The 25,813-nt window shown below is 42.4% G+C and overlaps 1 protein-coding gene across 6 annotated transcripts in view; it reads right to left on the bottom strand.

Annotated features, from left to right (window-relative positions):
* The window catches only part of NIN (ninein), a 77,171-nt gene extending 56,801 nt beyond the window's left edge, over positions 1-20,370 (bottom strand). For 2 of the 6 annotated variants that reach the window (XM_058429275.1, XM_058429278.1), the window contains exons 1-3: positions 16,073-20,369; positions 2,080-2,119; positions 264-454 (exon numbers count right to left, since the gene is read on the bottom strand). In XM_058429275.1, the coding sequence (XP_058285258.1) occupies positions 264-454; positions 2,080-2,119; positions 16,073-16,273 (432 nt within the window). In that variant the 5' untranslated portion in view covers positions 16,274-20,369. Of the gene's footprint in view, positions 1-263; positions 455-2,079; positions 2,120-16,072 lie in introns of all 6 variants that reach the window. The other 4 variants (XM_058429274.1, XM_058429277.1, XM_058429276.1 and 1 more) reach the window with 3 other exon arrangements.
* Between the last annotated feature and the right edge of the window lie 5,443 nt (positions 20,371-25,813).

Raw genomic sequence — 25,813 nt, 5'->3', positions numbered from 1 at the left:
CTAGTGCCTGACAGTTTCACATGGGGTAACCTGCCTAGCACAGTGAGCTTATAATAGCTGGGTGAGTGTCAGCTCTTGTCAGTTTTTCTTTTCCACAACACAACAAGAGCTCCTCGATGACCGAATCTTCATGAATGACTTCTTAGGAAAAAAGAAAATGGAGTCTAACAAGCTGCAGAGAACCACACTACAGCTGTTCCCAGCCTGTGGCCAGCTACGCTTTTACCATCATTATTATTCCTGAATTATACTGCGAGGCTTACCTCTCCATCCACATTCTGTAAACCATACTGCTCACAGATGGAGACCAGCTTCTTCCGGTTCAGGTGACCGTCACGGGTGATTCCCAAGTCTTCACAAACTTCTTGCAGTTTCTCTTCTATCCAGTCTTGGGGAGGGGAAGATCCACTCTGTGAAGCATTCAAGTCATCTGGGTTCCAAAACCTTAACTGGCCTGAGAGAGAAGCATAAGTTGCACGGTTTCCAAAGGAATTGCAGAGAGAGTGCCTATTCTTAAAGAAAACTGTGCTTTTTGAAAATAAATATTATAAGAAAAAGGCAATAAATGTCAATTCCATTTTGATTTGGTTCTGAAGCTCCCATGAAACAGAATCAATGGTTCTAAGGCTGCAACTAGAGTAAATGGGTTCTTTTGGCTCCCTGACAGTCATACTTGTGTAATAAATATAATCTCCTGTGCAATACTGCAAAGTTCTAGGCTTGTTTTATTTCAACTGAGCACATCACAAGCTTAGGCTATAGCGATCATAACAGAAGGCTGGTTGAGGGCCATTATCGAGAACTCTGTAAGCTCTATCTCAACTATAGCTACCAGAATGTATTACCTCCACTTTCTTTCCAGTCTAAGTACTACAGCATCTTTTACTGAAAAGAAAATAATTTCATGATAAAAGTCTCAAGATTAGCCTGTTCCCAAATCCTTACATATGAATATTCTGACATACAGAAACCAACAGTCCAACTGAAAGAAAAAAAAAAAATCAATGGTTGCAAGCCATAAGTTCCCAGTTATCTATACATTAAGGTAAATTTCATTGGAAGACTTAAGGATCAAACTACTTATTTAAAAATCAAAACTGCTTATTTATTCTCTATTAAAAGCCCTCACTTCTAAATTTTGCTTTACACATTAGAGATTCTGTAAAGTCATTACTTAAACATGAGATAATTACTGGCACAATTTTGTGTGCTTGGAAGAACCTCAGAGGGTTGAAAGCAGTATTTAGTGCTACTCCCACTCTTTACTGACAGGAATTAAGCCCATTACTGCTGTGGCGTTTCAACCTAGAGAACAGGTTGTAATTACACTTAAGTACAGTTAATCCACAGAGGGCTGTGAACTGGGCTGAGGTTCTGTTAGCTGAACCACAGTGCCATCTGGTGGCCACAGGATCAACGTGTTCTGATGCTTCTTAAATACATTTGAAACTTGTCAAGGGATGCATTTTTAAATTAATTAATTTATTTATGTTGTTATTTTTATTTTTTGAGACACAGTCTCTTATGTTATCCAAGCAGGAGTGCAGTGGCACAATCACGGCTCACTACAGCCTCCAACTCTCAGGCTTAATGGATTCTCCCACCTCGGCCTTCTGAGTAGCTGGGATGACAGGCATGTGCTACCACACCTGGCTATTTTTAGTAGAGACGGGGTATGCCATGTTTCCCAGGCTGGTCATGAACTCCTGGGTTCAAGTAATCCTCCTGTCTTGGCCTCCCAAAGTGCTGGGATTACAGGCGTGAGCCACTGTGCCTGGCCAAGGGATGCATTTTAATAGGTCACTATTTAAGACTGTTAGAAAATTAATCTGAAAGTCTGTATAAGAGAGAAATCAGCCCGTAAGTGAAATTATATATCTTAGTTACCATCTCTTGCATGATATTAAATGCTAGGATTTTAAAACTGAAAGCTATCAATTGGGAATAAATTTTTTGTTGCTGTTGTTCTTAATGTTAATTCCCAGCTGGCCTGCAGCATAAGAGATCAGAAAGACGGGGTATGGAGAGCACCTGGCAGCCCTTCCCTTCCAGGCACGTCCTGACACACTCGGCTCTTACCTTCCGCTTCATACTCCTCACTGCGTTGCGTCTTCCAGTGCTAGAGAAGGCAAGAGAAGATTAGTGTGCTTTAGAACTTATTCAGAAAGAACTATCCTAGCTTTTCCTAGAGCAGATCACTCTCTGGCTCTGAAATCATCATCTAGGTGAGTCACATAATTTCAGGACTCTCTAGTGTATCCACCTAGATGAGTTCTCTTCAGTTAACCAGCCAGTCAGGACGAGACTCCTAAGAAACTCCACACGGCCTTCTGCAGCATTTCACCAAGGGTTTGTCCTCATTTGCTATGTCACTTATTCAACAGCAAAACCTATCACAATCAGTTAAACCCAGCCAAAGCAAATATCCAGTATCCATCAACCAACAAGTATCTGTATACATGCATTTATGAATTTATTCTTCAATAAATGTGTACTGAGTGCTTCTCTTTGTGCTAGGTACTGTGCTAGGTCTTGGTAATACAACCATGAACAGGACAAACATTTCCTCCCTCAAGAAGTTTATATGCTAATGAAGACATACAGACAAGAAAACAGGAAATACAACAGGGTAGTATTTTAAGTGCTATGACAAGGAAGTTCAGGATGCTATGTGGCTACACAGATGGGATACTTTAGACTTGGTAGATCGGAAAGAAGCAATGTCTAAACTGAGACCTGAAGGATAAACTGCAGAGAGCCAAATGAAAAGAAGGTGGCAAGCCGGGCGCAGTGGCTCACGCCTGTAATCCCGGCACTTTGAGAGGCCGAGGTGGGTGGATCACGAGGTCAGGAGATCGAGACCATCCTGGCTAACACAATGAAACCCCGTCTCTACCAAAAATGCAAAAAATTAGCCAGGTGAGGTGGCGGGTGCCTGTAGTCCCAGCTACTCGGGAGGCTGAGGCAGGAGAATGGCATGAACCCAGGGGGCGGAGCTTGCAGTGAGCCGAGATCGCGCCACTGCACTCCAGCCTGGGCAACAGAGCGAGACTCCGTCTCAAAAAAAAAAAGAAAAGAAAAGAAGGGGGCAGTTGTTATTTGCTGAAGCAAGGAGGCAAGAATGAGCCTGGTGTATCTGTGGCATTATGAGGAGAGAGCTGCAACTTAAGAAGGCTAGAGAAAGTATAAAATGTACATTACCAGTAAATTACATTAAAGGCAGTTCAATGTATCGGAATTGGACCATTTTGCCACCTTATCAGGCTTCATCACTCCTGCCTCTTCTCCCAAGTCACAGCATACAGTTGTAATTTGTGTACTGCATAAAAGTGCCCCGCTAAGAGCACAGGGCAGGACCAAAATCCAGCCCCTGCTCCACTGGCCGGGGATAGTACAGGTTGTCTTTGGACTAGTTGCAACAAGCAGGTCCACAGTGGCTGTGGCTTCCAGCAAATGGCTTTAGCCTCTCCAGTAAACTGCCTAAAACTAATCACTGTTATGGGTGGTTACTACAACCATCAAAGAAAACCCTGTTAGAAAAGGTGAATCGCCCTTTCCAAACCGGGCTGCTGTCATAGCAGTGATCCAGCTTTATGAATGAAGCTGCCTTTGATAACAAATAACCAGCACATTTTCTGGTAGCTGACCTGTACAAGACTAGTTGATTGCTTAGAATCCGAAAATAAACTCGACAGGAAAGTCAGCCTAATTAATACCTGTCTCTAGAACTTGGATTCCTCATGACAGATGGTATGCCACGTAAAATTTTTAGATGAAATGTTGTTTTTCAGTAGTTCATTCAAGTTAATACGAGTTGAAGTTCTTTTTTCAGGCAACCTACGCTCATCTACTTTATTCTCCACACTCACTAGTGGTAGTTCTCACCTCTTAAATGAGGGCCAACCACCTACCACAGTTTCACAGGTCCATGTTTTACTTAGATATTTAAGATAGTACCAATTCAGAGAGTTCATTTAATTTGGCCATACCAAGCTGACAATGCTGAGATGGGTTGTTGCTGACAAATGGAAGGCACCAAAAGGCCATAACTCAAAATGTTTAAGTTCACTACAATTCATGCAGATTGCAATGGAAAGTCACTAATAAACACAGTATCAATGAAAAGTGAATTAGGACACGGTGTGATTTTTGCTGTGATAACAATTTCATCAGCTCACTCAGCCTACATTTCTACATAAAGATGTCTCTCTAATCTAGTGGATGTCTGAGGCATGGTGGGGATGGGGAGCAAGTGGTAAAGTCAACAGTCTTTCATAAATTTTCTTACATTCTCATTTCTGGTCAGAATTAAATTGTTTTCACATAAGAAATTTTAAATCAACAAAACTATCCTGCCTGTCTGTCCCTCCACATTTATTTCCCTATTCAACAGAGCAGACAATTTAAATGCTCATACTACTTTGGCATACAAAATTATGAAAATTCATTATTTAGCATACCAGTTGGAAACACCCCAGAACTAAATCCACCAATTCCACCCATGACAAATAAAATAGGGTTTTATGGTCTCAGAACCATTGGTCGAAACCTACCAAATCTCAAGCAGGGCATGATTTCTAACAGCAGAAACGAATGGGAGAAATGGCAGGAGAATATGTTATCACTGGCCCCAAACCATAAAGAGAGTCCCAGTTGGAACATACAGCTGTAAAAATGCAACACACACACCTTCAAAAAATCCTTGTCACTACTAAAGCATTGGCTCATTTACTTCTCAGTTCATTTGAAAATAGTGAGCACAGAATTCAGAGAAGCGTGATGCTTCAATATACTGTTTCCAACGTCTTATGAGTCTACGGGACTGGGTGCCTATGTCTGATTCACTCTTTGGGACAGTACTTCCCTGCTGCCTTCTTCCCCAGATTCTTACTCCTAACTAATAAGGGATAGAGTATGGAGGCCACTGCATAGACTTAGGAGCCAGACTGCCTGGTGCTAAAGCATGGCTTCCCTACCAGGTTGGCCTTAGGCAAGCTTCTGACCACTTCTGCCTCAGGTTCTCTGCCTATAAAATGGGAACAAAGTAGTACATATTTCATGGAGTTATGGCAAAGTGCTTAGAATTGTGCCTGGCACATAGTAAGCTCTATACAATTTTGTTATTTTTATTGGACATATGTTTATATGATACATATAGTATTTTAATTTCCATATTTAAACTTAAAGCATTCAATTGGGTAGGCCTGGGGAGGTATCTGTTATTCATATACATTTGTAAGAAAAATGCCAAGTCTTCCAAGCAGAGAAGCAAGAAACACAGACAATTCACATAAGAGGCAACATAATTAAAAACAAACAAATAAAAAAAAAAACATGGGGGAAGGGTCATCTCAACAGCAATCAAAGGATTAAAACCAAAAAGTCATTTTGTTCCCCAAAAAAAAGGTCATTTTCTTCCTATTAAATTAGCAAAGTATTTAAGATATGACTTCTACTACCATCAAGGTTATGATTTAAAATAGGCCTGTTTATATGTTATGGGTAGCACTGTAAATGATTATTACATTTAGTAATGTAAATGGCTTTATGTATCAAAAGCAATAAAAATGTTCATTTTTTTTGATCCAATAATTTCACTTTGTATTCAAAGACAATGAAATCAAGGAGGAAGAAAAGCCATATGTGTAAATATGTACATCATAGCACTTTTTGTAACAAGAAAGTATTGAAAACAATTTAAATATTCAACAATAGAGCACAAAGTATAATAATACACTAGAATGCAGTCATTAAAAGTATAATTAAAAAACCACGTAGGAACATGGAAAAACATCTTATGAAATGTTAAATGAAAGACCATTACAAAAATGCTATCTATACTGTGATTACCACCAGCAAAAACATTTATACAATAGACAAAGGCTGGAAGGAAATAGACATAATAAAAACAGATGCATCTTGGTTGAAGGACTATGGGAAACAATTTCCTTTTATTCTTTTACAGTTATAAATGTTGTTTATGCAACAGAAATAGGTACAACTCTCACTATTTGCCCACTAAATTCTCACTAAATTTATTTCCTGTGACTTGGGGGTGGGATAAAGGGAAGCTCCCTCCTTTGGGAAAGATTGCTCTGCCGCATCTGCAACATCTGCCCCTATTATGACAGATGAGGAGGTTTGGTGGGAAGCCCAGGTGCTGCTCAGGCTGGTGAATGTTGGATGCCAGTGGCAAGATCAGAGACACTCGACTGAGACCTGCCTTGTGGACTGAGACCATCCCAAAGAGACATTCTTGAGACAGTCCAACCCAAAAGCGTCAGATACGGCACAGCCTTCGAAAGCCCAGGCAGCATCCTCATCTTCAATGATTTCACACAAAATCTTAAGGCAAGTGGGGGTGGGGGTTGGGGGAGAAGGATAGTTTAAACATGGTTTTTGTTTGTTTCTATTTTTAAGACGGAGTCTCACTCTGTTCTGCAGCCTCAACCTTCCAGGCTCAGGTGATCCTCTGGCCCTCCCCGCTGACCCACCTACAGGTGCCTGCTACCACACCCGGCTCGTTTTTGTATTTTTTTTTTGTAGAGATGGGGTTTTGCCATGTTGCCCAGGCTGGTCTCAAATTCCTGGGCTCAAGTGATCTACCCACCTCAGCCTCCCAAAGTGTTGGGATTACAAGTGTGAGCCACTGCACCCAGCCAGTTTAAACATGTTTTAAAGTCTTCTGGGAGTAGCAGTATCCCAAGAATTCCCCCCAAGACCCTTTGTAAGAAACACAGAACCAGCCAGGACCACCCTGTTAAAAGGAGAAGCAGGCTTATGCTAATGGCTACATTTTCATTTCAAGACCACCTCAGTTAGAGATGGGGCTTACCACACAGATATGAGGTATTCTGTGCTTCCTTCTACCTAGTCTCCACCAAGGGTCGGTTCCCTTAATAAGAAGGAGAAAAGCACAGGGTGGCTGTGCATTTGTTATTAAATTGCTATTTCAGGGGGGTGGGTGGGGGAAGATTCAATTCATTCACAGCTCATTTATTTTCATTCTCACTGCCTGGAGCCAGTGGTTCCAATTAAAAAGCAGGGAAAGAAGGAGGGGAAGGCAGGTTAGAAGGCTGGGGGGATTAAATCATTCGATTACTGGAACACCACCAGTAAAGGGAGGCATCATTCTGGAAAAGGGTCCTTTAATTGCTGATGGCTTACCCAGCACAGTGGAAGCCTGGCAGGTGGCCTGTAGACACAGATCTGCCATGAGCACTAGAAGGACGATTATCACAAAAATCTTTGGAAAAGTAGGGGGGAAAGCGAGGGACAATGGCTGAGATGTGTTCACAAGACTGAATTCATGAGATAAGTTTTATTTCTTCCCTTGAAATGTAGCCTCTCATTGGAGAAAGAATGGATATTAATATACATAAAACTCATCCCTGTGGGACTTCAGTTTCTCCCTACTCTGGAGACATAGTTGTAGACAGATAAGCAAAACGGTTTGGCAGAGACACTGTCTGGGTTGTTTGGCTCTGCCACTTTCCGTGACTCCTCAGTACCTTACAGAGTGAAGAGGACACTCCAGTGCACCCAAAGGGACATGGAGTCATATGCTTGGCACTTAGGAAACCTTAGCTATTGTTATTATTTCAGTCAGAAAAATGGTGTGGTTAGGGGTTTGGACTGCAGAGCCACACTCGAGTTCAATTTCCGCTCTACCACTTCCTCGTGCTGTGACCTTGGCCAAGTTACTTACCCGCTGTGTGCCTCAGTTTCCTCATGAGTACATGAATAACAATGCGTACCTCTGATGGTGTGCTTCCTATTTGGAAAGCACTTACAACAGTGCCCATTAAGTGCCAAGCATTTGTTAATAAATATTACAATGACTATTGTTACTACTTGGATGTGTAAAACTAGGACGAGGGCAGAAAAAACAGCAGACAGACCAGTGCCAGCTTTAAAGAACAAACCCAGAAGAGACTCTCTTTAAAAGCTACAGCCTTGATATGTTAATTGGCTTGATTTAGTTATTTCACAATGTATCCACATATCAAAACATCATGTTGTACATTGTAAACGTACATAACTTTTATAATTATACCTTAATAAAGCTAAGGAAATCCCCAGAACTACAGCTTTGAGCATGATGATTGTGATGAAGTGGTGAACTTCCAATTCAACTTAGGATCAGGGCTTCCCCTGGGGCCCCTCCCTGCAGTGTCCCCGAGGCAGCCACGGCTGGCGGGGGCTGCCTTGTCCTTCCTCATTACCATGCCAGTGTACTGGCCAACAGCCCCATTGAGAGTAGGCAGAGGGGCGAAGGTCAGAGGTTGTCCAGCCCCAAAATGGCTGCTCACAAGACAGTCCCCACCCCCTCAGGTAGACAAAGGGAGTCCCCCCAAACCCACTCTGTGGGCCGTGCATCTCAATGTCATTCTGGCCATTGTAGCCAGCTCTTGAGTTGTCCTACAGCTGGACAAGGGTGCCCTGCACACAGCGGCTGCACAGGCGGCACCGATTTCTGGAATGCTTTCTTTGGAGGGACACCTGCTTTGCCGGACTGCAGAGCAGATGGCCCGAGCCTCCTGGATCTCCAGCTTCCAGCCCCAACGCCGGGCCAGCATCTGCAGCCTGTGGTCCTGGTGTGGCCCCCGCCCACAATAGCCCAGCCGCCACCCCCACCAGCCATCTGCTCCAGCGCAGACCTTTGCGCCCTGCAGAATGTACGGCTAATTAAAACCATTACCGGGGCAGACACGGGGCATTCTTTCCCAGCAGAGGTTGCTGAGCTGATCTCAGCAGCCTCAGAGCCTGGAGTAGAGTTGTTGTTATTGTTGTTTGTTTTTTTTTTTTTGGAAAGGAAAAAGCCCTGTAAACCCAGAGAGAAGAGGAAGGAAATGTGCTAGAGTAACATAGCTCCCCAAACAAACTGAGCTGTAGTGTGCATTTAGAAGAGCAGCACATTGAGCTAAGCACAGGAAGTCTGAAAAAACCAGAAATCAGTTTAAGGAGAGTGCTCATGAAAGAAACTTTAAGACTCTTAAAAAATACAGCATCTATGGCATATTTCACTAACAGTCCTAAGTATTTATAAAGTCTGTGCTCTGAGCTGGGTAGTGGAAGCTGAGTGCGCCCGGCAGGGCTGGCTATTGTTTCTGCAGGGACACACTTCCTGGAACTGTGGTTCATTTTCCACTATGCCACCTTTGAAGGCAAAGGCAATGGAGAGTCTGACAGCCCAGCTCCCAATCTCTCCATTCTGAACTCCAGGACAAGCTCCTAAGGCCAGGGTTGTCACGACCAGAATGCAAATCAGTGCCTTTATCTTCAAAGGCAATTAAGTGCTACAAGTGCATGCGGGGGATAACAGGAATTAATACGATTTTTAAATGCACACACATTTAGATGAGTCCTACTACAAATTCACACACATTTAGATGAGTCCTGCTACACTGAAGGCTAAAAAAGCCTTTGGTACTGCTGGTCCAAGGAAATGCTGAATTTAAGAGTTTGGGCCTTAAGCCTCTTCTCCTACAAAGGTTGGGGACTAGTTTTGGTTCACTGGATTTTAAAGTCCCTAAAGGAAAGAGATTTAAAAAAAAAATACCTTTTCTGCTCCTCAGAGCTGCTAAGTAACGAATACTACTTTTCTGTTGGAAAATATTTAATGATATGTAGGACAGAAAATGTTACTGTCATCATGAACATTAATTCTTGATTTCTTGTCTGTTTTAGTTTCTAGTTAGAAGATAAATATTAGAAATTGTTGATCTGGAAGGAGGTGGCAGTGAGGTCTGGTCTCCAAGACAATTCCCGCTGGGATCAAGTCAGGAAGGCTCACCAGGACACTAAAGCCTAAAAGTATGTGTCAGAAAAAGAGACATTTTATAAGCTTTGAAGGAGCTTCTTTCTATCACTTTCAAGTGATCTACAATTGCATCTTGAATGAATGTTTCATCTCTGGGAATAGCCGGATGATCTGATAAGACTTAAGACAATGAAGGAAAAGACTGGAATTCCATTAAAAAAAAAAAAAAAAAGTCCATCCTGAAGACATCATAGCCTTTGGTAGAATAAATGGCATCAGCAATAAAACTACTTGCTTTGTCAAAGACTGGAACAGAAAATTTAACAAGGGAGTAACAGGAAAATAGGTGCATTTCAGCTACAAAAGATGTTAGCAGAACTTCTCTTGGTTATTAAGTTTACTGCAGAATTAAATATTGACTCTGTATGTGTAAATGAATAATTCATAAACTGCAAAGTTATGCATACATGAAAATGAACATAAGGGAAAAGATAAGTCAGTTTCACACTTCTTGAAGAAGTTTCATTTTATATAGGGTAGTAAAATCAGTTTGTCTTTTTTTAAGCTTTTTAACAACCACCTCCCCATCCTCCTACCCTCATAGTCCCAACACAAAGACTGGATTTGCTTGTAGTGCAGTAATCAGCTTTAACTTTTCTCTCAGGTCCTCACTTAAACCACACTGTGCAAGCCAATGGTTTTGGCTTACACTACCATTGTCTACAGTTGGAAAAATGACTGTATAACACGCCTTGCTGTTGATAAGAATCTTACTAGACCCGATTTATTCCCTGTGGAGGAAAACAGTTAACAAGGTGTACCCTGTTTTCAACCAGGGCAGAAAGCAAAGTGGTCCTGCCCCAATTGTATTAATTGCACAACCTTTTCTACCAGGCCTGAGTAATCGAGAACAGAATTGAGAATTAGTTTAGTTTAGTTTTGTTTTCCCTTCCACCTGCCCTCAGAAGAAACATAAGCATAAAATTCAAGGTCAGTTCAGTAGCTATTAATATACAAGGGAAAAAATGTACTCTTCTTACTCTCGCTTGTTTCTTAACAAAGTAAAGCAAAAACAGTGACAACCAAAATCTCATTAATCACACCTTAGGTTGGAATCAAGAAGGTGCCCTTTGTTTGTCTGGATTAATTCAGAATAGAAATGGCCAACTGAACTGACTTAAGCGAAAATGATCCCATAAAAAAAGAAAAATCACCACTTTCTTTTCAATATCACCCAAGATGAGAGGTCAGGCTCCCAAGGGATCCATTTGCCAGATAAACACGTGAAATTGGAAGTCGAACACTCATGGTAGCCTGATGGTGGGACCTACCTGTCACTTATGAATTAGCACATTCTGCTTCGGGATTTCCAAGTGAAATTCTGAAATGCGTATTTTAGTGCTGAAGATTTAGCTAGGTTACAGTAGCCTTTCCCTACAGAGTAGCTTTATTGCCTTTTAAACTAAACTTGGTAGAAGAGACATGCTTAGTAGCTAGGTTATATATTTTCTGTTTCAGCAGGACAGAATCAAAGTGTCTGATAGAAGCATGGGGTGGCGGAAGAGATTTCCATCTGAAAAGACTTAAGACAATAAAGGAAAAGACTGGAATTCCATTAAAAAAAAAAGTCTATCCTGAAGACATTATAGATGTAAACATGTAAAATGTTTACAATTTATGTTGGGGCTTTAACATATATGAACTAAAACAAAAGTAACATATGATCAAAAGCAACTCGTAACAAGATTTATTTTCATACATTCTACTCAGGAGAGGAGGCCAAGGTGGTAGAACATTTGCTACCCCCTAGTGCCAACATGGGCTCTCCCACCTGTGCCACCACATCACAGTGGGCACTCTGAATAGGCACCAGATGAGCTCCAAGTCGCTTGGAAGTCATGAAGCCTGAAGCTTCACAGGGGACTCACATTAAATATAAATTTAGTTGCTTCAAAGCAATCTCTATAATAGCCTCCCTCTCACATGCCTGTGTTTCTAGATGTTTTCTTCTTGAGTGGGAGATGAAGAGTGGAGTTGTAAGTAGACTGCAGTGAATGATTCTCAGTAATCACTTATGATGACCCACAATTTGGGTTATGCTTATGGGCAATAGGAGAAGGCCATCCAAATAAGGATGCAGAGAAAACTGTGAACCACTAACCCAAGAGCCTAGGAATGAATTCTGGCTGACCTGTAGCAACCTCCCCTACTATGAAATCACCTTAGAGGGCAAAAGAGGAGAAAGTATTATTTTATCTTTTCAGATGACTGTCTGCTCACTAATCCCTATAGGATGAGTTTCTAGAAGCCAGCCGCCTTGGGGACAGTTTTTATAGGAGTTGTGACACTGTTCTATTCCACTGCCCACTCCTCCACAATCCTTAGAAAAATACAATTATTCTTTGATGCAACCCAGAGCTAAAATTAGTCTTCTGTTGAGTAGCAACAGTTAGATTTCCCTCTCTTTAACTTCGGATGATGGGTTTAGGCCCTTTTATTGTCTTCATCACAAAAAGAAAAAGTCATTTGAGGAAAAATCAGACATGTCTGAGAGCAGGGGAAACTGAAGTCCAAAGGTGAGCTGAGAATCCCTCCTTTCCTTAAGCCGGGATCCAGAAGTCAAAGGAAAACTGCAATCAAAACAAGGAAGGCCTGGCTTCAGCTCCCCATCTTATTACTCCTTATGAAATAGTCACATCAGGGGAGACTTGGCCCCAGTCCCTCTTTCCACATTGCCTGGTGGCCCTGAGATTAAGTATGAGCCCAAGGAATAAATTCCCAACATCCCCAGAGAGAGGAGACAGAAGGGCTTCCAGCAACCAAAAGGGAGAAAAAAGCAGCCAGCAGTACAATAAAGAACTGTCAGAGGCCGGGCACGGTGGCTCACGCCTGTAATCCCAGCACTTTGGGAGACCGAGGCAGGTGGATCATGAGGTCAGGAGTTCAAGACCAGCCTGGACAAGATGGTGAAACCCGTCTCTACTAGAAATACAAAAATTAGCCAGGCATGGTGGCGCGTGCCTGTAACCCAGCTAGTAGGGAGGCTGAGGCAGAGAATTGCTTGAACCTGGGAGGCGGAGCTTGCAGTGAGCCGAGATTGCGCCACTGCACTCCAGCCTGGGCAACAGAGCGAGACTCCATCTCAAGAAAAAAACAAAACAAAACAAAACAAACAAACAAAAAACAAGATTTGTCAGATTCAGAACTCATTATAAGAGGAAGAAATCAATCCCACACATCATTGAGAATTTTTTTCCTCCCTACACTCTGCAGCTGGGGGCCACTCTAGAACAGGGAAGATCACTGGGTCTCCTAAGAGATCTGCACAGCTTCTGTAGAAGGGACAGAGGTTTCCAGAGCAAGCTTGTACTGCCCATTGCATGAACTTCTGTAGGCCAACAGAATGGCCCTCAACTGCTAAGCCTAATATGGAAAATGACCAGAAACAGGAATGCTGTCTTGCCATAATAGTAGGTAACAAGACTGATGCATTGACAAGGCTGTACCACAAGATTCCTGCATACACAGGTGTGAAGGCAGCAAGTGTGACCCATAACCACAGCTGCTGTGCAAAGCTGGGCTTTGCCTTTTTCAACTGCCAACAGGAACATCGAAAATGTCTTGTGTGAAGCTATTAATTTTTTTTTTTTTTTTGGAGAGAAGGTCTTGCTCTGTCACCCAGGCTGGAGTGCAGTGGCACAATCTTGGCTCACTGCAACCTCTGTCTCCCGGGTTCAAGCAATCCTTCCACCTCAGCCTCCCCAGTAGCTGGGACCAAACGGCATGCACCACCATGCTCAGTTATTTTTTTTGAGTTTCGTAGAAACAAGGTCTCACTATGTTGTCCAGGATGGTCTTGAACTCCTGGGCTCAAGTGATCCTCCTGCCTCAGCCTCCCAAAGTGCTGGTAGGCATGAGCCACCAGGCCCAGCACTGAAACTTAATTTTTTAAAGAGATGAAGTAATTTGAAAACTGACAGGCACAATTCAGCTTACAAAACACTTTATTTTTAGGCAAGAAAGCAGTTGGATGAGCTTTGGTTTGAGTCCACTTTTGGTAATAAAAAAAGGTGTGGTACAAAGGTGTTATCTTGTATTCCTACAGGCATTGCTCTGGTGTGGGATATAACAGAATAGCAAAGTCGAGTCAGTTGGAGTGCTCGCTGAGAACAGAAATCCAGAGAAATGACCCTCTCCAGATCTCTATTTGCAGTTCTGTTGATGGAGGGTGGTGAATGCTACTGCTTCTGTGTATAGCATCAAGAGGTCATATCTAAGGGGTTTCTGGAGGAGTTAAGGGAAGTTGTAAGTACATCAAGGGTGAAATGATACTCCCAAAATATCATTTTACTAAGACATAAGCCACAAGATTTTGCCCAGGCTCAGGCCTCAACTCTTATCTTTATTTATACATGAAATCAAAGTCTCACTTTAAAAATAGTAAATCTCCCTGGGCACCAGTAGATAACATATAACAAGGATATAAGAAACATGTTGCCAGCAACAAAGTCAGCTCTGCCCAACAGCTTTCTGAGTATTCCTAGATGAGGACTAGAAACTCATGTCAAAAAATAAGTAAGCATTTACTTTGTCAGTACCAGATAATACCTCGGGGACTGAAATAGTTGGGGAAATGAGATATTAAACTTAAAAGTGTTTTCCAAATAACAAAAACTTACCTGCTCAAGTACTGAGACATTTCCCCATTTTTTTTTTCATAAAGAAGTACATTCCACATCACTCAGGGTTATAGAACAGACTTTATGATACCCTTCCTGACAATAAGAAAACTATTATGAACACTGTACTAACTTAAGTATGTAAATTACTTGCATCCCTGAGATTGTATATGTAAAATTTTTGTGCGTATGAGTATATGTGTTTTACTGGGGAAAGACCCCTATCTCAATTCACAAAGGGACCCAAGAAAGGAGAAGGACTCCTGAAACTGTTCTCAGCTTTTTCTGCTTTTGGCTTTTTCTATTTTCAGCTGTCACTTCTCATCTACACTACTCTTATACCACTTTTGTGGGTTTTTTTTTTTTTCTCTCTCTTCTCTCTTTTAGTTGCTTTTCTACCTCTCTTCTCAATAACATTTCTGCCACTGCTGCTTCACTTGTGGTGAAGGACAAGTGTCATTTGTTTTTTTTAAAAAATGATGCAGACTTCTGATCAGCAGACCGGTCATGTGTCCTTATAAATTTCCGTATTTATTGCCAACACTTGGGCTCAACATTTGGGCTCTTTTTTGTTATTTGTGGATTTTGGGGTATTCTGGAAAGTTGAGGAAGACACTGGATGTCTGATTGCTGGGGCCATTATTGGGAGCAAGCTTTCTGTAGATTTCAGTAAGCTGAACATGGATGTTAGACTGCAATGAACACACAGGTGCACGCACACCCACACGCACACACACACACGCACACACACACACACAGAGTCCACTGGTAATCTACAGACCACTTTCAGAAAGTTGAGGCGCTTTGTTTCTTTTCCAATTTATATTAGTATCTGAAATATCTGTAGCCCCATTCTGAGCTGGGATTTGCAAGGAATATTTACAGCTTGCTCAGCATGGCATTTTCAATCATGTTCTATAAACGGGATGCTGGTAAATGAGCCATAAAGAAAGAATAAAGAAAATGTTACTGAACCTCCTTTACTGGTAGATTATGGCAATATGCAAAATGAAAAGATGGGGGATGAGGGAGGCTGGCGACACTCCGCATGCTGGACAACGAGACAGGCCTGGGTGCAAGGAATCCAGCAGGAAGAACCATGGCAACTGCTGGGCACTGGAAAGCGCCCCACGCTCAGTATCTTGAGGCAAAAACTAAGTGTTCTAGCTGCTTTATCACACTACAAAAGATAAGATGCAGGCTCTCAAAATGCCTGAACATGTTGGTTTCATTTCCTGCTATAGATGCTGTTTTATAGTTTGGGGCAAGGGAGGGGGAGGAGCTGGTTCGCCTTTTAAATAACTAAAAATGATCATGCTATAGAGGAGAGAGATATTCAAGAATTAGAAGTGGGAGACCTCAGATGATGTGGAAATACCTGAACTCTAAATGTGTACATGACGCATGCACAGAAATGTCAGCTCTCCAAAAGCTGAAACGAGGTAAAAACATTCAAAAGATAGAAACATTATATATGTCCAAAAGGCAAGTAATAAGATTAGCAAGGAGTTGGTAACTGAGAAAAGCCCACATCGTGCCATCAACCCCCTCAGCTCTCCTGTCTCTGTGCTGCACTGACGTGGGGCTCCACACTCGTGATCCAGATGAACGTGCATGCCCAACTCCTTACCTCACCGCAGTCACTGGCTGGGATGTGTGAAGGCCGCGCTTCTTCATCCAGTGGCTCAATCACCGTCACTTCGGCAAACTCCTCCACGGACTCTTGGAACTCAGGCAAGGACCTTCGCCCGTAACGCTTCCCACCTCTAACATATTTGGGCTGAGCTTCTAGTGAGCAGTCTGAGCGAGGAGACAAGAGTTGAGGCCACATGACATGAGAATCTCAGTTCTTAGCTGCCACTCACAGCCATCGGACACAGCCTCTTATACCAACCTCAAAATAAACCACCGTTTGCCAATTGTGGTGGCTGTGGGTGTATATGAGCCATCAGGTCAGATGCAGAGCACGCCTTCTAATTCTGAACGATTTATGGGACCATGAGTATATATCTGCACATGACGGGAGCAATCCAACAATGGCAGCAAGGGATCTGACTTAATAGTAGAGGATTAAGGTCAGGAAAAGGTGAGGGGTCACATTTGTTCTTCTGTTTATTAAGCTGGGTTTTCCAGCAGGATGGGAAGACATCATATTAACAAAGAGACACCTTGGAGGAAGTCTTAGAAAATGGTAATACAACGGATACCAAATCAGCACTGTATACTCAGTATCCACATCAGTTAGTCTGAAACACCCTCCCCTACCTCAGTGATTCCTTTGTTAACCATTCCACTCTCTGATCTATCAGACAAGCAGGATGACAGAACAAAGAAATGGACACAACACATTCTAAGCAATTAATGACAGCTAGTTACTTATATGAAACCCGGCATCAAGATCTCATTGTAAAATTAAAAGCAGTAAAATAAAATAGCAAACGTGAAACCACAGTAAAAAAAAAAAATTGTATTGTTTTATCTCTTTGTAAGCATCGGTGTTGTACAAAATAAAAAGGAATGTGCATGAGGAGAGAGTCATCTCTTGACCTTAAAGAAGGACTTCAGCATTTTGACATCACTTGCCTCAGGTTCAACATTCACCACCTTCCCCGTTACCATCACCACCACTGCTGCCATCACCACTGTCATCACCACCACCACCACCACCACCACCACCTCCACAACTACAGGCTGAGCTTTTTCTACAATTGGAGCTTTAAAGCAATAAAATAAATACTTCACTCTATTCAAATGTTATCTCAGATATAGATTTTTTAGCACCTTGTACAGCATTAGAATAAAATGTTTCATTAAAGTACAAAAGATGACAATGCTTTGATTTCTGTTGTCTTACTGTCCACACAGACATACTGTCTCTTGAGAACAGATATGTATTCTGTTTGAACATGAGTCTTAGCAAGGTATGTCTGAACTCAGACATGTAGACTTTTAAATGAGATTATGTACACGTATTACAAAAATGACAATAGGTGATTAGATAAGAACTAAAAGAAGGGCAGTTCCTTTATCACCACTGAAACCATGTTGGGGTTTAGCCATTACTTTACAGTTTCCCAGGGAGGACTGGCGACCCTCTTTGACTAACCACCTCCCCGCCATGTCCTTCCTCTGGGACAAGCTCAGATTTCACTATCTTCACAAATGTAGCCAGACACATTCTGAAAATGCTCAGCAAAGCTCAGAGTGAAGTATTTATGGTAGCTATATAATTTCTAGTGATATTTATACCCAGCTTTAAAAAAGTCCCAGTCAAGTCATTTTATTAGGTCGAGTGATTCTCTTACAGGAAGTGTTTAAGCATACAAAATTTATACTGAAAATTGCATGCATATTTGAAGGTACCTTTTATCAGAAGACACTGTGTCAGCTTGTGACCATTCAGGAGCGGCCCAGACACCCGAGCTACTTGTTGGCAGCTGACACCCACAGATGCTAGTCAGATAAGAGGCAATGCAGAACCATCCTTAATTTATTACATATTCTTAAATTTTGGTGGCAGACAACAAGATACACCATTAGTGACTATAGGGGTTTGGAAAAGATTAAAAGGAACACTTAGAACCTTGGATAATGAACCACAGTATTTTCCCAGTGTAAGAACAAAGTCGTGTCCTGGTGATGGAAGTGGCGAAGGAGCTCTTATTGCATGCTGCACTTATTCAGAGGTTAAAAATAAATAAATAAATAAAAGCAGTGGGAGAAAACAACTATCTTTTAAAAATCCATTGTGATCTAATCCCAAATCTACCGGTGGATGAAATCGTTCCCTGGTTGTTTACTACTCACTACTCCATGTAGTGCATAGGGTAGATGCAGTGGTGGATTCAAAACAGCTCTTTTTCTAAGCAATAAAAGGTAATAGATTGTGAGCCAGCAGGGACCCTGTGGAGTTTTGGTTTATTTACTCATTTATTTTTGCATTGCCAGGCATTAAATTGTTTATTTCATTATCTTATTATAATAACCAATTTGAGTAAACTTTAAGTTAATATCCTTCATAGAATGTACAAACATGATAAAGTCAATTTCGAGAGACATCTATTAAAAAACTGTGTAACCTTTTTGGAATAAAGACATTAGCACACACAAAAATAAATGGGTTAAAGTTTTCTCATCACTTTATTTTCCAAACCATGCAAGTGACCAATAACGAAGTGGACTAATCACACCATTTAAAAATAGTCACCTCTTAGAATGACACACTCACACATCCCTCTCCCATTTAGAGCATCCGCCTCATTGCACTTAACATGATACGATGGGAACAGAGACAGCAAAGGTAAGGATGTCCAGAGAGAACATTCATGGTCAACAGCCCTTGCTGGGTTAAGCACTGAAAACACTATGATTCTCCTTGTCAATCTCAATCAGAGATTTAGAACTGAACAGCAGCAGTCCACCGAACCGTGGAGATTATAAGACACTCTTACCCACTCAAGTTAAAGAATGCCTTGACCCTTTCTGACCATGCCTAATGGAAGAGATCCAAAACTGCAACCCTGGGGCTGCGTTTATTTACTTTATGAGCACATCCAGATGAAACCTTTATTTTTCAGGCTGTCATTCTGGAATAATCTTATCTATGTCAGATAACATGGAGGCTTTTGGTTTATTAAGAAACGAAATTATTGACATCACAGAGCTTCCACAGGTGAGAGTATCTGCTCCAATCACCAGCTCCAAGAAGGGACATGAAATGCCTGGCCAATATGGCGAAACCCAGACTCCACTAAAAATACAAAAATTAGCCAGGCATGGTGGCTCGTGACTGTAGTCCCAGATACTTGGAAGGCTGAGGCAGGAGAATCAGTTGAACCTAGGAGGCAGAGGCTGCAGTGAGCCGAGATTGCACTACTGCACTCCAGCCAGGGCAACAGGGCGAGACTCTGTCTCAAAAACAGAAACAAAACAAAACAAAAAGAAATGCTACCAAAACAAAGTATAAAGGACTGCCATGTTTTCAGTGTTTGAGTTCCTTAAAAGTGTATTTATGATTCTCCCTGGATTGTCAAGCTTCTGAGTCATTTTTCCTTCTTTCTCATTTTCCATTTCTCCTAGTTGGCATCACTACAAAAATTAAAATGGGCTTCAAAGGAAAGCAGACAAGCCCAGCTTGCCTAGAGGTGTCTCAGACCCCACCCCTGGAAAGCTTATTATGAGACACACCAATCAGAGGAAGGTGGCTTTGAGGCAGTCCAACCTGACCTAGTTTAATGATCTAGGTTTTATCCCATAAACCAAATGCTTGGTTATGAGCAGGGGACAGTAGAGAAACCTTGCTTCACCCCTCCACTGGAGTAATGTGGAAGTGAGTGACAGTCTCTACAGAGCACGTGGGAAAAACATCTGATTCAAGAGTTAAAAAGATGAAGAAAATACTATTCCTTCTGGCCTTAGAAATGACAGCTGGGTTGCTCACACGCCACATGTTATTTCACATCTCATCTGTCCCAAGAAGAGAAACTCCAGAGCTGTGATAACGTTCCCCTTCCAAATCAGGATAAACCACCATGCACGTGTATGATGCTGGACCAGAGATCTTGCAATCATAATAAAAAGAAAGTTAAAATATGGTGTCAGGGAGAATGACCACTCTGAGTAGATAAGCCAGCTGCAGCCAGGGGAAATAACCAATACCCACCTCATTCCTCTCCCAATTCCTTTCCCAGCAGCAGTGTGGAGGGGAGAAACACAGCCTCCCCTACTCTAGGTTTCAAGCAATACAGAGTACACTTTTTAAAGCTCTCCCCTAAAACTGACCACTGCACCAGATCACCACATCTGCATCAGATGTGATACAGGTCACTGCTTAGCATGCTCAGCTTTCCTAAAACCACTGCGTGAACGGCCAAAGCCAAAGCAATGAGGACCTAAGGGAAGCTAAAATCATTATGCAAAAGCCTGAACACTATATATTCAACTGAATGCTTTCTTTGCAAAAACATAAGCTCAGGACCCGGAATGAAGTGGCAGCCATAGCTGCTTCCTGGAAGTTAAAGGAGATTCTTCAAAGATGCTCCCCAGTGTTAGCCACATTCATTTAACGCATAAGCGTATTTACCAAACACCTGCCATAGGCAAAACATTATGTTGTCCCCACTGAGGAAGAAGATGGATATTTTATCATGTTTTTTGAATCAAAAAATTCCCTGTTCCCAAAAATGACCTGAGGCCATTTCCAAGGATGAAGAAGAAAACCCTGTCCTTAGGGTGCTGGTATTCTCATTTTGGAATTGCTCGCATAGGACTTTGCTTTCTATGTCCCTTCCTGACTCGTTTAGTGAGCCTGGGAAATCATTCCCAGAGACACCACCCCCATCCAAAGAACCTCAGCACAGGAGGCCCTTCATGTTACATTGCTGCTGAACTCACAGGAGTGCTGAAATCCGTCTGAAAAGGAAAGGTAAAAAATGAAGCATGCGCAAACCTCAAGGCCAGCATCCCCAAGAAGCTTTCTTGGGAAAAGGCAGTCATGCAGCAAATGAGCCCCACCCAGCCCCATTCTACATCCCACCTCCTCGCCTATGCTGAATGCACCATCACACAGGGATTACACGTGAAAATGCAAACCCACGCCTGATTCTAAATAAGAGAAGGGAAGAGAATCCAAGGGAACACTAAGACCAAGAAAAATACAGACAGAGACCAGTGGAGACTGACACAGAGAGACAGATTTGGACAGAGAATGAGACAGAGACTGAGACCAAGAGCGGGAAAGAAGTGGGTGGGGAAACAGGAGATAATAGGGACCTAGAGGCCTATGGAGGGGTGGGGAAGGGGAGCAAGAGTTATAGATGTGGGAGGACCACCAGGAAGGGAAAGAGCGGAGTGGGAGACTGAGGAGGAGGAGGGGAGAGGTGAGCTGGGGTGGAGGAAAGAAGGGAATGGGGAGGGGAACGTCTCAAGGATGGGAAGGGAGAAGGGGAGGCCAAGAAAGGTTAAACATTAAAAAGGCATCAGCAAAAGCTTTCTGACATGATCTGCCATTCCTTTTGCTTCCCAGTACACTCCCTGCCTCTAGGGCCATCACCAGTAAGCCGCCGCACCACACTTCTCTATGCACCAAGCCCTTTCCAATTAGCACCTCCCTCCCCAACTACTCCTCTCTCTTGGAACCTCCACACAAGATGCAGATGTTTAATTAGGTCTTTCAGTTCCTCCCTGAATGCAGTGACAGAATCTTAGGCGCAGTCTCCAACCAGTTCTTAGCCACCTGAATGATGCTTCTTGCTGGAACACAGGGGCTTCTGGACACAAACGTAACGGGGTGGCTTTGATTAGCCTTGCCCAGGAGGAAGGATTCCAGGGGAAAGTTACCACCCCCCGAAGGTGCCGAAGCTGGTGGATGAGTGTGGCAAGGCAAGCCCCAGGGCTGACTGGATGGTCTAAGTCTTAATGCAATTGAAGTTCAGTCAACAGGAAAAAAATCTTTGAGTTGATAATGATTATATAATTGTTTCCCCAACCTTTTCATAGGAGGATCAACCAGCAGATCTCTGTTAGGATGCCTGCATCTATAGCCATTTTTGGGAAGAAGGGTGAGATACACTTTTTACCTAACTGAACCCTCCCCATTGTTCAAGGGGAACTCAAAACTCATTTCTTTCAAGTAATTTCTTGGTACCACTTTCATGGAACCCTTTCTCCTCTGCATTTAGTGTGATGCACACTGTCTATAGCTCCTTATTTATTTATTTATTTGAGACGGAGTCTCGCTCTGTTGCCAGGCTAGAGTGCAGTGGCACGATCTCAGCTCACTGCAAACTCCACCTCCCAGGTTCAAGCGATTCTCCTGCCTCAGCCTCCCAAGTAGCTGGGACTATAGGCACGTGCCATCACACCCAGCTAATTTTTATATTTTTAGTAGAGACGGGGTTTCACCATGTTGGCCAGATGGTCTTGATCTTTTGACCTCGTGATCCATCTGCCTTAGCCTCCCAAAGTGCTGGGATATGGCTCCCAATTTCATAATAACCACAGTCACATTTTTCTAAAAGCACTTTATATGTTAAGATTACCCACCCGGATAGACTGTAACACTTTCCATGGGAAAGAGCTGTGCTTTGGAATCAAACGGACCTGGACCTGGACACCCAGTTCATATCAAGGTTGGGAGTGCCAAACCTCATGAAGACTTAGTTTCCTCATCTGGAGGGAGGGAAAACAATAGGCGCTTCATGAAGTAAGGTCAACATCAGTCTAGCAGCTCTGCCCAGGGAGCTCCAGCCACACTCTGATCCTTCCACCGGGACTCCTGTGAAGCCAGTGGTGACCCAAAGCCATCGGGCCAGGGAGATGTGTCCAGCATCAAGCAACCACGGGAGCAGTTAGCAAGAGTCTCTCAGTCCTCAATCCTGACGAGTTCCTCAACCTCGATTTTTGGTAACAACTAAGATTAGTGTAATGACATTATCCAGTTCGTCACCTCAGAAACTGGAGCTACTCTGATCTTGTTCTTGCCCCAGTTTTCTCATTAGTCTCCTTTCCCTGCGTCAGTGAGCTGATGTGAGAGGAACACAGTGATTTTCTAGGATTCCCTGTAGAAAACCGTCATCCTCATGTCCCCTGTTTGGAAACCTTCTTATATATCCACTAAGGTTGAAATAAAATATACACATGGCTGGGCATGGTGGCTCACGACTGTAATCCCAGCACTTTGCAAGGCTGAGCCAGGCAGAGGTCAGGAGTTTGAGACCAGCCTGGCTAACATGGTGAAACCCTGTTTCTACTAAAAATACAAAAAATTAGCTGGGTGTGGTGGTGCACGCCTGTAATCCCAGCTACTCGAGAGGCTGGGGCAGAAGAATCGCTTGAACCCAGGAGGCAGAGGTTGCAGTGAGCCGAGATTGCACCATTGCATTCCAGCTTGGGCAACAAGAGCGAAACTCCATCTCAAACAAAAAACAAAACCATACACACACACACACACACACACACACACACACACAACTCCCAAGTAAACTGTCTCATTATCAAAATTCTCACCAGCCCTATTTATTTAATTTTAAATGACATGAGTATTTCTTGCACATATACATATTTTTAAGTTGCCTTTCACCCTTAGTCCATTTACCACATAAGTATTCTTTCATAGCACAGTTTAATAGTGTGCTATGAAATTCTTCACTTGCTTTATACAGTCTGAGTATCCATTATCTGAAAGTCTTGAGATCAGAAAAAGTGTTTCAGATTTCAGACTTTTTCAGATTTTAGAAAATCTGAAGTATATCAGTTGAACAACCCAAATCTCAAACTCTGAAATCTGAAATGCTCCAATGAGCATTTCTTTTGAGTATCATGTTGGTGCTTAAAAAGTTTTGGATTTTGGAACATTTCCTATTTTTGGATTAGGGATGCCCGACATATATATTTTTTCACTATTTTAAATGACTAACCTTAAACACACATTTTTATGTACATCTATAATTATTTACATAGCGCAAAATCTGAGAGTAGCATGGATTAGCCAAAAGCATTATTACAGTTCTTGGTGCCTATTATCTTAGGTAATCCTAGAAAGGTTCTATCATTTTACAAAACATCAGTGGGGATGGGTGTTTCCAATTTCAGGATTATAAACACAATCCTAATATCTTCTTTTGTTGTTGTAGTTGGCACTGGTGGTGGTAGTGGTTTGCTTTGCTTTTTTCTTTTTTTTTTTTAGACGGAGTTTCACTCTTGTTGCCCAAGCTGGAGTGCAATGGTGCAATCTCGGCTCACTGCAACCTCTGCCTCCTGGGTTCAAACAATTCTTCTGCCTCAGCCACCTGAGTATCTGGCATTACAAGCATGCACCACCACGCCCAGCTAATTTTTGTATTCTTTAGTAGTGACGGGGTTTCACCATGTTGGTCATGCTGGTCTTGAACTCCTGACCTCGTGATCCGGAGTGATCCCACCTCAGCCTCCCAAAGTGCTGGGATTACAGGCATGAGCCACTGCGCCTGGCTTTTTTTTTTTTTTTTTTTTTTTTTTGAGACAGAGTCTCGCTCTGTCACTCAGGCTGGTGTGCAGTGGTGCGATCTCAGCTCACTGCAACTTCTGCCTTCTAGGTTCAAGCGATTCTCCTGCCTCAGCCTCCCGAGTAGCTGGGATTACAGGCACCTGCCACTATGCCCAGCTAATTTTTGTATTTTTAGTAGAGATGGGGTTTCACCATGTTGGTCAGACTGATCTCAAACTCCTGACTGCAGGTGATCCACCTATCTCAGCCTCTCAAAGTCCTGGGATTATAGGCGTGAGCCACCGTGCCCAGCCTGTTTTGCTTTTAACTCTTGGAGAAAACTTCTGGTCCTCACTGTTAGCATTTCATTGATGCCAACAGAACAGGGACTAAGTTCTTACTTATCTTACTTAACCAAGAGAAGACAACAGAACGAGCCTTTGGGCCATCTGTGTGTAATACCTCCTAAAATCAGGGACTTCAGCCAGACTTCAGTGCCTAACCCAAGGCCTCTGAACATAGTTATAAACACAAATCTTCAATCACTGAAATCAATAGCTGGCCCAGTGACAGGCCATAAGACCTGGTTCAAGGCACAATTGCTGAGTAAACGAAAAAATTTCTGTTAACTGTATGTATCACTTCTTCAAAATATAAAGAAAATAATTCCAATTATGGCAGTCCTTGAAATTAGGAAGGTCTGTTACAATAAAACAATCATCTGTACCAAAACAATGCCTGGTCCTATTTTTCTAATGAGTTGGCTTTTTCAAACCTGAGTTTTTCCCCACGAATAAACAAAGAGACATTTCCAGTGAATCACATCAAGGAAGAAAGGGCTTCCTGCATTATGCTAACATCTACTAAAGAACAGAAATCTAATGCAAGATGCATCAAACGAGGACAAAATCTCTGGAGAGAGGATCCAGCTGGCATGTTGAGGCCATGTAGCTTGGAGCTTGTGCCAGCATTTCCATTACAAAAATCCTCAATGGAACAGAACAGAGCCCTCAGAAATAATGCCGCATATCTACAACTATCTGATCTTTGACAAACCTGACAAAAACAAGCAATGGGGAAAGGATTCCCTATTTAATAAATGGTGCTGGGAAAACTGGCTAGCCATATGTAGAAAGCTGAAACTGGATCCCTTCCTTACACCTTATACAAAAATTAATTCAAGATGGATTAAATACTTAACATGTTAGACCTAAAACCATTAAAAACCCTAGAAGAAAACCTAGGCAATACCATTCAGGACATAGGCGTGGGCAAGGACTTCATGTCTAAAACATCAAAAGCAATGGCAACAAAAGCCAAAATTGACAAATGGGATCTAATTAAAGTAAAGAGCTTCTGCACAGCAAAAGAAACTACCATCAGAGTGAACAGGCAACCTACAAAATG

Source organism: Hylobates moloch, unplaced genomic scaffold, assembly GCF_009828535.3.
Source record: "Hylobates moloch isolate HMO894 unplaced genomic scaffold, HMol_V3 SCAFFOLD_16, whole genome shotgun sequence".
Taxonomy (NCBI): Eukaryota; Metazoa; Chordata; class Mammalia; order Primates; family Hylobatidae; genus Hylobates; species Hylobates moloch.
This window is presented reverse-complemented; position numbering and strand designations above follow the sequence as displayed.